The 17518-nt window shown below is 44.7% G+C and overlaps 1 protein-coding gene and 1 long non-coding RNA gene across 9 annotated transcripts in view; one reads left to right on the top strand and one right to left on the bottom strand.

Moving 5' to 3' along the window:
* Window positions 1-17518, top strand: part of LOC131819272 (zinc finger protein 75A-like) — a 32086-nt gene that overhangs the window by 8489 nt on the left and 6079 nt on the right. For 4 of the 8 annotated variants that reach the window (XM_059154156.1, XM_059154155.1, XM_059154153.1 and 1 more), the window contains exon 9: window positions 34-5318. In XM_059154156.1, coding sequence (XP_059010139.1) covers window positions 34-713 — 680 coding nt within the window. In that variant the 3' untranslated portion in view covers window positions 714-5318. Of the gene's footprint in view, window positions 1-33; window positions 5319-15235; window positions 15617-16065; window positions 16268-17518 lie in introns of those variants that run through there. The other 4 variants (XM_059154159.1, XM_059154158.1, XM_059154157.1 and 1 more) reach the window with 4 other exon arrangements.
* On the bottom strand, window positions 5174-13688 carry LOC131819291 (uncharacterized). The gene is made up of 3 exons (XR_009349126.1): window positions 13321-13688; window positions 12521-12591; window positions 5174-5297 (listed from the first exon to the last, which is right to left on the bottom strand). It is a non-coding gene; the product is annotated as an uncharacterized LOC131819291 (long non-coding RNA).

Raw genomic sequence — 17518 nt, 5'->3', positions numbered from 1 at the left:
ACAGTTGGCTGATTGTTATGTTTATTCTCACAGAGTTAAAGGTCAAAACTGACACTGAAAACCATCAGCCTGTGTGTCTTTCTGACTTAGAAATACAAGCGCCAGGAGACATAGTATCGAAAAAGACCCGGGTGAAAGTTCCCCAGAAAACAACAGGCAAAGAAAATCATGGTGATACACAGAAGATGGAGAAATGGCAAAGAGATTTTCCCGTGAAGAAAAGAAAGAAACTTTCAACATGGAAACAAGAGCTGCTAAAACTTATGGATCTCCACAAGAAAGCTCGTGCTGGAGAGAAGCCATTTAAATGCCAGGAATGTGGGAAAAGCTTCAAGGTTAGCTCTGACCTCATTAAGCACCAAAGAATTCACACTGAAGAGAAACCATATAAGTGTCAGCAGTGTGATAAGAGGTTTAGATGGAGTTCAGATCTTAATAAGCACTTAACAACACACCAAGGAATAAAACCGTACAAGTGTTCCTGGTGTGGGAAAAGCTTCAGTCAAAATACAAATTTACATACACACCAAAGAACGCACACTGGAGAGAAGCCCTTTACATGTCACGAGTGTGGGAAAAAATTCAGTCAGAACTCCCACCTTATCAAACATCGGAGAACCCACACAGGCGAGCAGCCATACACTTGTAGCGTATGCAGGAGAAACTTTAGCAGGAGGTCAAGCCTTCTTAGACACCAGAAACTCCACCGCTGAATGGACGTTTGTCCAGTGTCCTCATTCTGAAGAAGTTCGCCAAGTGGAGGTTGACCCTGAGATTTATTAAAAATATATGAAATTATGAAGCATGAATAATTCTTCATCAGTGGAAAATTTGGTGATATGAACGTGTTTCACAGGAATCAAGGTTGACTGCAGGGATCTCTGTAAGTAGTTTTATACTACTTACATTTTTACACGTAGCCTTTGGGGAATTCCTTAGCAAGAAAGGTGTTGCAGGAACATTCTCAGTAAGGGAACCATTTTTGTAGTTGAACCTGACGAAATAGCAAACTCAGCTTTAAATGGAGATGCGTACATGACTCAGTCTTCTGTGACCAGAGAGGGTAGATACTGTTGGTTTTGCATTGAATTCCCAGCCACTTTTAAACACAGTGGTAGAAACATTTGTAGCATGGTCTTCCAAAAGAAAAAGCAATAACCTGCATATTAATTGGATACCATTGCCTTTAAGGTTGTAAGCTTCCCAATTTCAAGAGTCCTATGACACAAAAATGAGTTCTCTTGTCAAATTTTCCAAGAACCAAGTTGGATTTTCTTCCCCTCCCTTGTCATTGGACAGTGTTCCCAACGTTGGACATACTTAAGTTTATTCTTGAACATTTTAGGAACTTTAGCTCTTGAATCCTTTTAGCACCATTTTTACTGTGATGAAATACTGTTTACTTCAGCACTAGGGAATTTGCCAGATAAATAATGCACTATCTTGTACCTCATTGGTGGTGTTTGAAAAAGATAAACATCTTTAATGAGATCATACGGAAACGGGTTGGAATGTTTAGCCATGGAGTACATGTAAAAAAAGAACTTTCTGCAATAAAAGAGACTAGTCCTTTTCTTATAATCTCATATGATAAAACATTAAAGATAGCACTTTCTGGAGTGCTATAAGAAAGTTAATGGAAGTTCAGGATGAACTTCTCACGTTTTTATTTGCTTTTCCTTTGGCTTTGTTTATTTTTAAGAACAAGGGCAGAGTTATGTTGAGGAACTGGAGCTGTGCTGCAGGCAGGATGTTCACTGGGCGTGCCAGAAGGTTGGGTTCCCAGGAACAAAGTTTGGGAATTGGTGCTGAGTGGTGGACAAGGACAGGTGAATCTGCGTTCACCTTGGTTGTCTTACACTGTAAACCGGTGTGAAGCTGGCAGGGTCTCCCTGTGTCTGTTTTGTACACAGCATGTAACAACAGCCTTCGGGGGTGAACGGTAGATGGCAGAACCCCTCTGTGGGCTGTGGATCTTCTTACTGTCTACAGCAGTGACTCCCATGTGCTCCTGGTAGAGCTTTTAGGTGGTGTCAGGAAGGGGGTTAAATGAGCTCCCGAACACCTCACAAACAATGAAATTAAGGCTCTGATGCAGGGACTTGTTCAAGACCCTGTTGCTCTGGGTCCGCTGGCTGTCAGCTGCATCAGGGAGGCCCGAAGGCAGGATGAGCAGGATGTGCATGTTCTCCCTGCAGGGCTGGGCTGGATGACATTGTGCTGTGTCTACTGAGTTCTGAAACGTTCTTATGGCTTGATTGGTTCCCGAAACACGCATTGGGTTCCCTTTCCCCTGCTCCCCAGTGATATGCTGGGCAGACTGACCGCAGGGGGGAAGCACTTGTGTTTATGGCTGTTTTCAGCTCCTTAGGAGTCGAGCATGGCTGGTGGTGATAATGCTCCATTGGTTTGGTCCTTGGCTTCAATACATTACAGTGTAAGTCGCCTGAGCTGTGGGTCCGGTGCTCTCGGCAGGATTTTGTTTTCTTGCCCAAGATGAACTACGCCAAGTCTTCCTTAGGCACAGCCAGCTCTGAAGCTCTCGTCTGCATAGCTGTTACCCATGGCCTCGTCCTCAGGCTTTGGGTACCCTGTCTCATCCCAGGCCATGTGCGGACATCTTCCTGGTGCTACATTTGTTTCGTCTCAGGGGGGCCTCTTAGGTGCCCAGGCACTGTTTGGTCTAGACTGGGAATGCAGTAGTGGACAAAAGAGCCAAAGACATGCGCTCGCAGGACTTGTATTCTCGTGAAGAGTGTGGAGAAGAGTGGCGATAGTTTGCTGCCTCTTGCAGTTAGGGTCATGAGATGGTTGTGGGTGATGGGTTGTGGGAAGCCCCACTTCTGGGCTGAAGCCTTTCTTTGTTGGTGCAAAACTTGATAGTGTTCTTTCTACAGAGACAGGGGCCGCAAGGTCAGAATAGTCTGGAGTGCTGAGGCCCCCACGTGGAGAGCAGTTGTCCAGGAGAGTCCCCCAGACCTGTGACGGACTTTACAGGACTGAGAAATTTCTGTTAAACTATAGAGATGTTGGTATCGTGTATTTCCGCAGCTTAACCTGGCCGTACGTCGAGACGCTGTTCTACTAGAGCTCTGGAAACTTTTCTGGGTCGGTCCATGTGGACTTTGGCCCTCAGAAGGGGTCTGCCTTCCTGTAGATGCTGCACTGAGCTCATGTAACACTGATAGGCACACTGAGGAGCCTACAAGATGAGGTGATAGGAAAGGACTGATTTTTTACCTGAGACAAGCCCCGCTTGGTCAGTTTTTCAGGTGGACAAAGCAACCATCCGCCGCTCTCTGGCTTTGTTCCCCTTCCCTTGCTCTCTGTTCCTTTGTGCTCTGCTGCTTTTGTGCATAAAGATGTGTTTCTGTTGATAGTGGGCTCCAGAGAGGGAAGGGGTTGCCTTTCATTCCTGTTGTGAGTGTAGTAGACTTAGCAATCGTGTGGTGACTACCTCCTCGCACCTTCTGTGAGTTGGCCTCAGAAAACACAGGACATAGGGCAGAAGCAGATTTGTCCTGATTGATGTAGAGAGGAAGGGGACTGCCCTCTTGGACTAGAGGAAGGTCATGCAGGAAAGCAGGAGCAAGAAATTGCAGCTGAGGAGTGAGAAGCCTCTGTCGGTTTTGTCTCCATAGCCAAGAACCAGTAGTACAACGTTCACCAGTCATGCTTGGGATTTGGGGTGGACATGTGGACACGGGAAGGAAGAGTTTCTGTAGGCTTGTCACAGGGATGAGAGATTACCAAAAAAGCAACATAGAATCAAAATCTATCTCGATTTATTTTCTGTTAAAGATTTTATTATTTCAGAGAGAGATTGCGGGAGCACAAGCATGAGCGGGGGCAGGGACAGAGGGAGAAGCAGACTGCCTGCCGAGCGGGGAGCCGATGTGGGGATGGATGCCAGGACCGGCTCAAGCAGAAGTTAGATGCTTAACCTACAGAGCCACCCAGGCGCCCCTGTTTAGGCTTGGTTTAAAGATGAAGTGCAACACACAACCTTCAGTTTAGCCTGAAACGTTAGTATTAATGTTCTTGGCAATGCCTTTTATAGCCAAAGGATTCTAGGACAAACCAGGAATTGCTTCGTTTCAGGTGGTTCAGATAACAGCTTTACAGTGGCTCCACGCTTGGTTCTAAGAACAGAACAGGGACCAGTGTAACCCCCAAATCCTCAACTCCTTCCCTGCACTGTGGCAGTGTGCGGACTGCTAGACCCAGAGTTCTCCCCACCATTAAGCAGACTCCTCTGGAATCTCAAGCCGATGTTGTGAACGTCCGCTGTCTTAGCTGGAGGGGAAGAACAGGAGGAGAGCTTGGAATCAAACTAAAAGTGCTCGGGCTTACCAGGTTTTAGAACCACAAGAAGAGTGGTCAGTTCCCCTGGAGACCTTGAGAGCCGGAGTGCTAAGCAGCCTTTTCGATCAAGCTGGACAGCTGGGATACCACGGAAGGTTTGAAGTCTGTAGAGGGTTTTCTAAACATTCATTCGAGTCACTCCACAGACACATGTTTCCTGATCACCGTCTGCATTTCCCTGCCAGTTGCACTCTCGTGTAATGGGTCAAGGCTGTGTGTGTACTTTCCTGTCTGGACTTTACCCTTTGGTGCTTAGCGTGGATTCTTTGCTGAAGGACTGACGTTGCTTCTCTCGGGTCTCACCTGAATGGAGACTCTGGAGTGCTTTCAAGTAGGAAGGTTGAGCCTTTATTCACACTTTGTTTTTCCAGGGTTGTTTGCAAAACATTTGGACAAAAGCGTATTGTTGTTCCTAAATCTCTTCCACACTTGTCACCTTTATCGGTTGTTTCTTATGTGGGTTCAGTGGGGAGCAAGGCTGGGGTACTCTTGAGTTGTCTGCCATGTGGCTTATGTGCAGCTTTTCCTTTGTGTGGGACTCCCCCAGGGGGCAGTGGTCCTGGGCTATTGTGAAGTGCTTTCTGCAGCCCCGGGTCCATGAGGCTTTTCTCCTGTGCCCCACCCAACACACCCACATCTGAGAATGCCTGCACTTCACTTTAAAACAGTCACCCCATCTCTCATGAGAGGAATCAGCACGCTGAGGTTCAGAGTTAGGCAGACTGTCAGAGTTGGATCTCACTTTGACCGCAGCAGGACGATGACTGTGGGGTTGCACTGATCTTGGCCCTAACACAAAACGTGAAGCTTCATGGCATGCCTGGGAGGCTCAGTCGGTTATGTGTCTGACTCTTGATTTCAGCTCAGGTCAAGATCCCGGGGTTGTGAGATAGATCCGGGGTTGGGCTCCACATTGGGCTCTCTCTCAGCCCCTCCTCCCTTCCTCGGGTGGGGGGGGGGGGAGGCAAAACAACAGTAAGCTTTATAGTATTTGGATACTCTGCACCTTAAGAGAAAACTTAGTAAGAACACTTACTTTCGAATTTTTTAAACCAATGGATAGATTTTCAAAATGATAATTTTCACACTAGGAATTTGTCCATCTTGTGTATAAAGAACTGAACAGTGTAAAACATTTGAAGAAAAAAGTGAAGGATCTTTAATATTCATAAATAGGAAAAATATGCTTCAGTTTAGGAAGATTTTTTTAATTAAAAATATATTAAATGTTAGTAGTTTAAGGAATAATGGCTTATGGGATGAGTTCAGGAAAAATGCTTAAACACTTCCTTCATCCTCTAATTGTGGTGAGCGACCATTAGCCAGCATCATAACTACTTACCCTCCTTAAAGGAGAAGTTGTATTTCCCTTCTAATCTTTTTTAGTTAAATGGCACTTCTACAATATTCATTTTTACAAGCTCCAATGTTCCTTTTCTAAGATTCATGGATAAGATTCATCTTAACTTGATCAAAATACCTTAATCTTTCTGACTGGAGGTATTTTCATTTTACTTCTTCTCTGACTTCATCCTTCTAAACAAAGAAATAGTAACTTGGAACTTTGAAGCAAGATAGGCACAAATGGAGCTCTCAAGAACCTCACTGTTGGAGCGACTGGGTGGCTCAGTGGGTTAAGGCCTCTGTCTTCGGTTCAGGGAGCCTGCTTCCCTTCCTCTCTCTGCCTGCCTCTCTGCCTACTTGTGATCTCTGTCAAATAAATAAATAAAATCTTAAAAAAAAAAAAAAAGAATCTCACTGTCAACTATCTTCCAGAAAAAATTAAAAACACATCTAGTCATCTCTACCAAGATCAAAAATTTAGGATTACAGGTTTTTCTTTTCTTTCTTCTTCTTCTTCTTTTTTTTTTTTTTTTTTTTTTTTTTTTAAATTTTCATCTTTCCATATTGCTCAGGCTGTAAAGAATACTGAGAACAGAAAGTCACAGTTGGGGAGTGCTTGCAGGTCAGGACCAGTTTTCATGGTCCGAGGCAGCCAACCCAACTCCTGATGCTGTAGCTAATCCACGAGTGATTGACTGTGAACTGTGAAATTAAGGGGAGGAATCGGCAGAAAACCGAGCAATTGTGGGCAGTTACAACCTCTGGGATTTTCTTTAAGAAGCAAGTCTTGGCTGCTTTTCTCTGTTATGAACATTCAGGAGGGAGGAGGCTGACTGCTGTGGTATATGAAAGGATCACAGGGATCGTCCTCAACAGCAGACGGCACGTGTTTCATATTCCATTCCCAGTAGTGAGTACCTCATCAGTGACACAAAATAAAAACTGGGAAAGAAGCAATTAAATAGGCAAGCCCTTTGAAGTTTTATTTCCAGAGTTCCAGAAGAAAACGTATGTTTGGCATCTTGCTCAGTTGGAAATTCGAAAAATGAGAAAGAAAAACCAGAGCAATCTTTCAGGAACCTAAGTAAATGGAAGATGGCCAGCATGTGGCTACGCTAGTCTGGTCAGTGGATTTAAACGAATTGAAGGGCATGTCACATAGAGTCTGTGAGCCATAGAGTCTATCTAGAACCATGCCGTGCCTCATAATGGAGTGGAGTCTCTATGAAAACCTGAGTCAAAAGGACCAAATTTTGAACCTGCCAATGCAGGGAGTCAATAATTTTCCTGTCTTCACAGCCCTGAGGTTCAATTCCATTGCCCTGATTAGGAGATGTTGCAGTAAAGGAGTTGGTGAGAAATAGGAACTGGAGATGAGTCTGGCTTGGCGAGTTTATTCTCTAGCATGTGGGTCCAATGACAAACTGACTTGCAAGCTCCATTAATCATTTGGTGAAGAGGTCGTTTACCTGACTACATCACCGTAGCTAACTTTACTGGTCCTTCCCATGTGTTAGGCAGTGATCTAACCTCTTTGTCAGAATCACCCCCATCTACTCAACAACAGCCTATACTGTTCCCATTTTAAGATGGACACGTTGGTGCACAGGAGGAAACTTGCTTGAGAGTACATAGCGGAGGCCTGGGAGTCAAACCCACATACTCTTGACTGTGAAGGTTGTGCTTGTTTCAAAAAATATTTGTCTTTTTTGAAATAATGAAGAAGGTACAGAAAAGTTGAAAGCATAATACAAAGAACTTTTCCCTTCTGATTGAGAGTATATCGACGACTTGACACTGTCCTCCAAATATCTCAGTATCTTCCCCAAACAGGAGCATTCTTCTATGGGACCACAATATAGTCATCAAAATTACTAAATGAACATTAACTCATGATATCCAATCCTCAAACTGCATTCAGCTTTTGCCGTTTGTTCCAGTAAAGTCTTTCATAGCAAGAAGATTTTGCTAAGATATATACATGCATTTAGTCATCTCTTGTTTTTTAATACTTTCTTTTTAAATAATCTGGACACCCAGTGTGGGGCTCGAACTAACAACCCCAAGATCACAAATTGCATGCTCTTCTGACTGAACCAACCAGGTTCCTGTCACATCTTTGTCAGTCTCAAATGGTTCCTCAGTCTTGTTGGCATTCATAGTGCTGACACTTAAGATCAGTAGCCAGTTATTTTATTGAACATCCCTCAATCTGGGTTGTATTCTTCCTCTTAACTAGATTCAAGTTTTGCATGTCTGGCAGGAACACCACAGCAGTGATGTTGCCTTCTGCTCATTGTATCCCATCGGGTGTTGCTGTGGACTAAATTGCGTCATCTACCCGCCTCAAATTCTTTGAACCCCCAGTCCCCCATGTGATTATATTTGAAGATATGGTCTTTAAGAGTTAATTAGGGTTAGGCAGGCACCAAATCCAATAAAATTGGTGACCTTCTAAAAAGGGGAAGAAAAAGTTTTCTCCATGCCCATTCAGAGAATATTCTGTGTGTGAACAAAGTGTTCATCTGTGAGGAAAGAGCTCTCACCATAAAATGAATCTTCCCACAATATTTATCCTTGATTTTCCAGCTTACAGAAACATGGGGACATAAATGCCTGTTGAAGTCACCCACTCTGTGGTATTTTGTTATGGCAGCCTAAGCAAAGACAGGTGATGTATATTTCAGTTTGTCCCTTTGCTAATGGTATTACTTGGATCACTCAGTGTGGCATCTGCTAGGCTTTTCCTCTATTTTTTCCATTTTAACTTTGTTTTCTAATTAATAACTGTTTAATGGAGAAGTAATTTGAAACTAGGTAAATACCCTCTTACTAATGAAAGTCAATTTATTCATTTGTTTCTGTATTACAGAATCAAGGTTTCCTATTTTATCCAGTGGTTTATAATCTGTTATTACTAAATTGTCTGCTATTTGATCATTGGGAGCCTATTCAAACTTTCATTTTTTTCTGACTTTTCCCTAATTCTTTGAGTAATTTGCGCTTTCAGGCACCACAGGAAATGCCCATCTTGTATTTATCCCTTCCCCAGCCCAGCCATCTCTCAAATGGTATGTAGAAGCCCATTTCTGGACACCCAGAGTCCGCATTACTATTGGTAAGGTAATATACATCTCAGAGTATAATATTAACTTCTTTTGCTTTTCTGGTGGGAAAAGTGGGGGATTGAGACAAGGAGAGTGAAGACATTAAATTTTAAAAAGGAGGCTTTCCCAAAAGCCTCGTGGCTCAGTCACTAAGCATCTGCCTTCAGCTCGGGTTATGATCCTGGCGTCCCGGGATCGAGACCCACATTGGGTTCCCTGCTCAGAGGGAAGCCTGCTTTTCCCTTTCCCACTCCCCCTGCTTATATTCCCTTTCTCACTGTCTCTCTCTCTGTCAAATAAATAAAATCATAAAAAAATAAAAAAGGATTTTAATACAGGAGAAGATGCTCCGATGCCATAAACATAATGTCCGGCAAAACTAAAGAGACAGTGGGGGAACCCCTGTAAAACCCATATCCAATAGTGAGAAGGGAGTACTCCTGATTTTGATTTTAGTTTTCTCTGCTATAGTCTCATTATTCTTCGGCACCAATGAAGCCTGTTTGAAAAACAAAACAAGAGTACTGTGCCCAAGCTTTGCATGTAGCAAGAAGCAGACAAGGAAGAGTGGCAGTAGCATGGAGAAACAGAACGGGCCCATTGGGAAAGGTGGAAAGACTCAGCGCTACACAGAGAACAAAATAACAACCAGGAAGGTGAAAGCATTCCTAGAGGATCTGAGAAATATTTGAGGTCTAAATTTCTTTTCTTTTCTTTTCTTTTTTTTTTTAGATTTTATTTATTTGACAGACAGAGAGAACAAAAGTAGGCAGAGATGCAGGCAGAGAGAAAAGGGGAAGCAGGCTCCCCAGTGAGCAGAGAGCCCAATGCAGGGCTCGATCCCAGAACCCTGAGACCATAACCCGAGCCGAAGGCAGAGGCCTAACCCACTGAGCCACCCAGGTGCCCTGAGGTCTAAATTTCTAATTGGAAGAAACACTTTGTTAATCGTGTATCAAAATATGCCAGATTTCATTAGGAATCAGAGATTCAAATTAAAGATACAATGAAATATTTTATTCCTTCTAAGTAGTAGTAATTTAAAAGACTGACAATACCAAGAGATGACAATGATATCAAGCACAAGGAAATTTTATTTATTTTTAAGATTTTATTTATTTATTTGAGAGAGAGCACGGGGCAGAGGGAGAGGAAGAAGCAGGCTCCCCGCTGAACAATGAGCCTGATGCAGGGCTGGATTCCATGACCTGAGGCAAAGACTGATGCTTAACCAACTGAGCCCCCTGGTGCCCCAAAACACCACAAAGTTTTATATAGAGCCAGTAGTATTTGGCATTATTTAACAAAGCTGAAGATGTGCATACCAATAACCTATTTCTCCATGGCATACCCTAGAGAAAGTCTTTTTTTTTTTTTTTTTAAGATTTTATTTATTTATTTATTTGACAGAGATCATGAGTAGGCATAGAAGCAGGCAGAGAGAGAGGAGGAAGCAGGCTCCCCACTGAGCAGAGAGCCAGATGCGGGGCTTGATCCCCAGGACCCTGGGATAATTACCTGAGCAGAAGGCAGAGGCTTCTGAGCCACCCAGGCACCCCATCTTTTTTTTTTGTTTTTTTTTTTTTAAGATTTTATTTATTTATTCGACACAGAGTGTGAGAGAGCACAAGCAGAGGGAGCAGCAGGAGAGGGAGAAGCAGTCTCCCCACTGAGCAGGGAGTCTGATGCAGGGCTCAATCCTGACCCTGGGACTATGACCTGAGCCGAAGCCAGGTGCTTAACCATCTGAGCCACCCAGGCGCCCAAAAGTCTTTTAAAAGTACATCTATTCCCATATACAGTAATGTTCACAACAGCATTGTTTATAATAGAAGACTGAAATAGCCCAGATGTTCACCAACGGAAGAGCAGATGAAGGAATACGGTGGTCATACGGTGGAATAAATACAGCAATAAAAATAATGTAGAGCTACATGCATCAACTTGGATGTGTATCACAAATGAGATGTGTCATGAAAAGTTGCAGAAAAATGTGAAACAAAAACATCCTACAGGGTGCCTGGGTGGTTCAGTCAATTAGTGGCTGCCTTCGGTTCAGGTCATGATCCCGGGGTGCTGTGATTAAGTCCCACGTTGGGCTCCCTCCTCAGGGGGGAGTCGTCTTCTCCCTCTCTCTCTGCTGCTCCCCCTGCTTGTACTTTCTCCCTCCCTCTCTGTGTCAAATAAATAAATGAAATCTTTTTAAAAATTTAAAAAAAAATCCTACAACCATGGAAGAAGGCGGCTCATCTCATTATTTGAATAAAAAATACAGTAATCCCAGAAGCCAGAAAACTTGGAGATGTACACAAATATGCCATAAGATTATAGTTGACCTTTATTTTTCCTTTTTTTTTTTTAAGATTTTATTTATTTATTTGACAGAGAGAAATCACAAGTAGATGGAGAGGCAGGCAGAGAGAGGGGGAAGCAGGCTCCCTGCTGAGCAGAGAGCCCAATGCGGGACTCGATCCCAGGACCCCGAGATCATGACCTGAGCCGAAGGCAGCAGCTTAACCCACTGAGCCACCCAGGCGTCCCTATTTTTCCTTTTTTGTGTGTGTGTGTGTTTGTTTGTCCTGGCCCTCATTGCACTGAGAGCATTCTCTTAGCACTGATAGCCTTGGCCACACATTTGTCATCTGTTGGCCTTCCACCATGCTGTGGTCAAGCAGTGATAAGACTGCTTGAAGTTGGCAAATCTTGCCTTGCAGAATGTTTTCGACAATTCTCTAGTTCAGATGCCTGCCACATTACAGCTGTCCCTCTGTGAAAGGCAGAGGGACATTTGACCACTTTCTTTATGAGGTATCTGCCTGGATAAAGTTACATATGACCATAAACTTTTCAAAAGTTAAATGTCTTTGTGACTACAATCATTGTCCTACAATCATACTTCTTTTCTCCATAGGATTGGTCCTTGTTAACTATATCTACATTACAGACGTTGGCCAAGGATCTACTAAGCCATGGATAGAGAGAAGCAAAGGCTTAGGAATCCACAGGTCCCACCTGGTGGTGCAGGAATTCTCACAGGGATAGTTACCGATGACTAAATCTCACCTAGAACAGCTACTTTCTTGGTCAGACCAATTTCTTGTTCTTAACATAGTTAACACCCATACTCCACTCTCATCTACATCCTGAGGAACAAGGACCTTAAGGGTGCACTAAAGATTTTAGGAGGCTGAGAAGACACGCAACTAGGGTTACGGAGAAGCACTACTCTGCCATTGTTTGTTTTATTTTGATTTTCCCATATCAGACTCATGTCTCTCTTTCTTGTCAGTGTACTGGTCTAGTTACACTGGCCTGTGAATAGAGAGGCATCAGGAAACCTTAAAAAGGTCATGACACTAGGAGCCTAGAGCCTTGGGCATTTTAGTATATTGTGCAAATGAGATATGGTGACCAACAGGTTGGATCTCCCCAGCACTCCCATTCATCATATGTAAAATGAATAGAATAGCCAGCAGTAACATTATAAGGATTAAAGAGATAATGCGTGTGGGAGTGTTCAGTGAAAACTGTACAGGTGATTTTTAATCAAAGTGGAATGTTTTCCTAGGGAGGTTTATTAGTCTATTTATTAGTCATACTCCACCTCTCTCCATTTATATGTTGATGGAGGGCTACCCCTTCATTGTGTAACTGGTGTCTTCATAAATGATGAATCGATAAAGGGGTCAGAAAACACAGATCACAATTCTTACCCTCACACTCAACATCGCAATCCACCAGCTCCCTCTTCAAAACAAATCCAGAATACTCCAATCTAGAATAATACAAAAACATATATGAAAATTAGTAAAGTATTTTGCTGTACATCAAAGAAGAAACGATAGAGAGTTGAATATATTCTGGTATGTGACTAAACGCAGCATCTTTTAAAAAAAGATGAAGTTGGGGCGCTTGGGTGGCTCAGTGGTTTAAAGCCTCTGCCTTCGACTCAGGTCATGGTCCCAGGATTCTGGATTGGAGCCCCGCCTCGGACTCTCTACTCAGCAGGGAGCCTGCTTCCCCCTCTCTCTGCCTGCCTCTCTGCCTACTTGTGATCTGACAAATAAATAAATAAATTCTTAAAAAAAAAAAAGATTCTTTTTTAAAAAAGAGTAAGTCATTATAGTGAGACAATAAATCAAGATAAATAGGCAAAATTGCATTTGGGAAAGTACAAAAAGACACAAGTTATTTCCTCTGGAAAGATTGCAGCTTGGGAAATAGGAAGGGAGAGAATTCCTTTTAACATGAGAATGATTTGCGGTACTCATGGAATTTTGAAAAATTAAACGGAAGAAAACACTAGGTTGGAAGAGAGTTCTATCACTACACCTATCATGACAGTCACTTAAAAACGGCTTTGGTTTTCTCTTCAGGAGGATGGAAAAGGTAATACTACTGACTTCATAGGATTGTTGTCAGGATAACGTTATTATGGACTTATTTACAGTTGTGCCTAGCACACCAACAGCGTGACTGTCTTTGATGACTTTCGTTGTCATACCTGGAAAACCCTCTGAGCAACACCGGTGTTGGAAGGAAAACCCATCCAAGTCAGGAAGCGGAAGCGCCTGGCCAACAGAAGAGCAGTAACCAATAGGAGAGAGTTAACAAACGTCTAAAGCCCGGCTTCCCACACCCTCCGTTTGCTTAAATACCCCGATTGGCTCCAGGGCACGACACGAAGAAGATCCTGTCGATTCATTGGTGAGGAGGGCTGTCGATTAGCGGAAGGCGGAAACCAGAGAAACCGAAAGGTCCTTTAGGAAGCGCCTGCGTACTCCGCCCCGCCCGTTGGTGGGGGCTGAGCCATTGCGCATGCGTCAGGCCTTCCGAAGGTCCCGGCATTCCCCGCGGCAGCTTTCAGTCTAGCGCGTTGGAAAAGAGGGAGTGGCTGGTGAGTGACACTTGTGAAGCTGACTTTTCCCGTCTGGAAGGCCCCGAGCTCTGCGGCCCCTCCCTGTATCCTGCAGCTGTGGTCTTCCCTCCCGGGACGCGAAGACCCGAGTGGCAGTGTGCCGGGACCTCGCCCCTCTTGGGGGGTGTGGGGAGGAAGTGGCCGGCGCGCCACCCGTCTCCCTTCGGGGCACCCGTCCGCGCATTTCCGCGTGGAGAGACCTTTGAAAGGTTCCGAGCTTCCTGCCCTTGCGATGTACGGCGTTGAAGCACGCGTTCACTGAGGCCTTTTCCTTCGGAAGAGCACTCAGACCACCCTTGCCCTCAGAGAACTCCTAAGCCGGTGAAGACAACCCACCAGAAACGTCCTGGTATTGGTTGGAGTTAGATAAGGCGCTTTGAGAGCGTGTTTTACTTCAGTGGCAACAGGGAGTCTCCAGGGCTTTGGAAGAGACTTGTTGTACAACTGGATTAGATATACAGAAAGTCCAGATCTACTCTGAAGGAAGACCAGGTGGAGAGATGAAGGCTTTTATACAGCCTGGTCTAATCACTTGTCCCTAGACAGGGGTTCCTAGTCAAGGATGATTTTGCTCCCAAAAGGCATTTGGTAACAATGGAGCCAATTCTGTGGTCACACCTCAAAGATGCTCTGACATCAAGTGCATGGAGGCCTGGGATGCAGCTACTCGTCTCCTATAATGCATGGACAACCGACACCCTTCACCTCCCCTACCCCCCCATCCCCACTCCACCACCACCACAATCCATCCTTCCACAATAAATACCTGTGTGGCCCAGGTATCAGTAGTGCTCAGGTTCAGCAATCCTATTTAGAATATAAGTCGTGGAAATGGAGCGAAGACAGATGTCAGAGACATCTCTAACAGATCAGTTTCGTCTCTTCTTCATAATGCCTAAGTACCTGACAGGCAATCAAACAGGTCTGATGACCACAGTCTTCCTTGTATTTTCTCACCCATTCACACACTTGCCAAACAGTTAAATGCACTAAACAGAAATGGAAGTGCTATGATTCTGTCATGACCAAACCGATTCCTGCTAACCAAGAGCCTTACATTCTTGCAGGGGAATGACACTGAATCTATAAATACATGTCAGGTGGGGAGATACCCCATGAAGAAATTCCTAGAAGATGGAGTTTCTCTTGAGACCACACACCATTTACTCAGCACCTTCTAATTGCCAAGGACAGAGCTAGAGGCTTTACAAATAGCATTTCTAATCTTTTTCTCATTCCTAAAATATAGGCATTATTATCTTCAGACGTAAAAAACAAAAAACAAAAAAAAGACTGAGAGAAGTTGCATAATTTGCCCCAAATCAGTTAGTGTGGAGTGAAGCAAGGAGCAGAGACCAGAACCGCCTGTGGTCAAAGGCAGGGCTATTTCCATTAGGTGTCACTCTGTCATATGCCCCCTGAAAAAATTTGTGCATTTTTCCCTACACTTAGGAAAATGAAGTAGGCGTGAAGTCTCACCTTCGCCACTTTCTCTTTCCAGAGCGCGGTGCTTATTGGAGAGGTCTCCCTGGAGGTGATTCTTCAAAGTTGTGGGAACTGTTCAGCATCCACTGGGGGTGAATTCCTCTTCCTTGATCACATTCTTTCAGATGGCAGATGGCAGATCTGACTCTTGAAGGGTTTGGCAAGTGGGAGATGTCCGCCAGCTCTTCAGCCTGCAGTCTCCAGCAAGTGCTTGGCCTCATGAGGCCTTCAGCCAGCTCTGGGACACCTGCTGTGAATGGCAGCAGCCCAAAATGGATCAAAGAAGATTATGGAGCTGAAGCAATTCCTGACCATTCTGCATAGTGAGATGCAAGCCTGTGGGACAATGTCAGCCAGAAAGCCCTAAGAAGGCATTGACCTTGGTGCAGGATTTCAAGTGAGTATCTGGGAGATCAAGGTGTGGTGAGAAGGTGAGACCACATTGTGGAGGGCCTGGGTGAGGGCACAGACTGCTGGAAGAGGGTGGAGAAACAATTTTGCTGCTGGTGCTCCTTTCCCGCGAAGTTAGGCTGACTCCCCCCGTGCAGGATGGTGGGTGGAGAGTGAGATTGGACCCTCACAGTCACGGAATTTTTAGTAGGTCCCTGTTCCCAAGGATGAAGGAAAGGCAACAGTCATCCCCTGTAAATGGAACCTCAGTGTTCTGTTCTGCATGTGTGTTCACCTGAGCAAGCTCTGAGGTGAGAATCTTTTGCCTCTAAACATGCCCATTCTGTGGGGCAGGAATTGCAATACCCAGCAAGCTCTGAGGAATTTGGCTGTGTCCTCAGTGTCTGAGTCACACCCCTCCTTCAAACAGACTAATATAACTGATTTTCTGCTTAGGAAAGGGCCGGAGTGAGACCAGCTGGGGTTGAGAGCAGTGCTGCAAGGTGTCAGAGCTCCGGGGTTCTGCATGGGAGCTAACACGGCCCTCTCTGCATGTCCTGAGCAAACAGAACTCTGAAGTCCTCTCTGTCACTATCCAGTGTGACCCTGCGTTTCTGACTCTTCTCTTCTGCCCTGCCACACATACCGTACTTCTCAGGTACCTTTTTAGCTCTGGCCCTCCAGGAATGTCTATACCTATACCTTTCTTCCCTGGGCTCCTAAGATGATCTGTCTGTGGGAGGTAAGGTGTCAATGGTGGGTTTTTTGTCAGGTGATGCTGTGTGTGCTCCCAAGAAAAGCCAGCAACTCTGTGATTCTGTGGGGACTCGCAAGCCCACAAAGCCCATGTCTGGGGATTTTCCCAAGAGAAGAGCCAGAACTCACATTCAGACCATAGGGCCTTCAAAGGGAACCCAACTGTTTTAAGGAAATGGTGAGATACAGTCTCAGATTGGAAATGAGAGAGGCAAGAAGGATCAAGGATGAGTTTGTCAGTGCCTGTGACGTCATAGGCGTGACCTTGTAGTTGTGTCAGGACCTGAATTGGGAACAGAGAGCTACTGAATTGGTGGGCAAGTGACAGGTTGAGACAGCTCAGTTCCAAATGTAGGCTTCATAGTTCCATCTGGTCCTTTCCTCAAAAGGCTCTTTCCGTGATAGCTCTGAGCAGGGTTATGTATGAAAGTCTGTGCTTGGGGCATTTGTGGTGGCTTTTTGTCACCAAGAAAGAGTGTCTGATCTTAATGTCATCTGATAAGAAAGTTTTCTTTTTTTTTTTTTTTTTAAGATTTTATTTATTTATTTAACAGAGAGAGATCACAGTAGGCAGAGAGGCAGGCAGAGAGAGAGAGAGAGGGAGGGAAGCAGGCTCCCTGCCAAGCAGAGAGCTGGATGCAGGACTCAATCCCAGGACCCTGAGATCATGACCTGAGCCGAAGGCAGCGGCTCAACCCACTGAGCCACCCAGGCGCCCTGATAAGAAAGTTTTCTGAATACCTTTCTGGGAGCTAGTTCAGCAGGGAAAGCATGGACAGGGGGATCTATCAGAAGACACTACCTAGAGGAAGGGGTGTGTGGGATAAATCTCTACTTAGAAGACCCCATTTAGACTTGTCAAGGCTTGTCAGTGGAAAAAGAAGGAACATACAGGTGTAATGATTGAGAGCCCAGCTTGTAGGAGAGGCTAGGAAGCCAAGGTGAGAGGGAGACTGGGTGAGTAAGGCCCCATTGTGCTTGGCCAACCCCCAAAACCACAATGAGTAAGGCAGCCCATGTGGGATATGTCTCCTTACTGTGTGTGAGTATGAAGTCTTGACCCTAAAGCCAGTCCAACCAGGAATTCCAGTGGACAATGCTTATTGCTAAGCATGGATGCGCTCCAGTAGGTGGATGGTAATGGTTACTGTGT

Source organism: Mustela lutreola, chromosome 17 (genome assembly GCF_030435805.1).
Source record: "Mustela lutreola isolate mMusLut2 chromosome 17, mMusLut2.pri, whole genome shotgun sequence".
NCBI lineage: Eukaryota > Metazoa > Chordata > Mammalia > Carnivora > Mustelidae > Mustela > Mustela lutreola.
The sequence above is the reverse complement of the archived record's forward strand: the minus strand, read 5'-3'. Positions and strand labels throughout refer to the sequence as shown.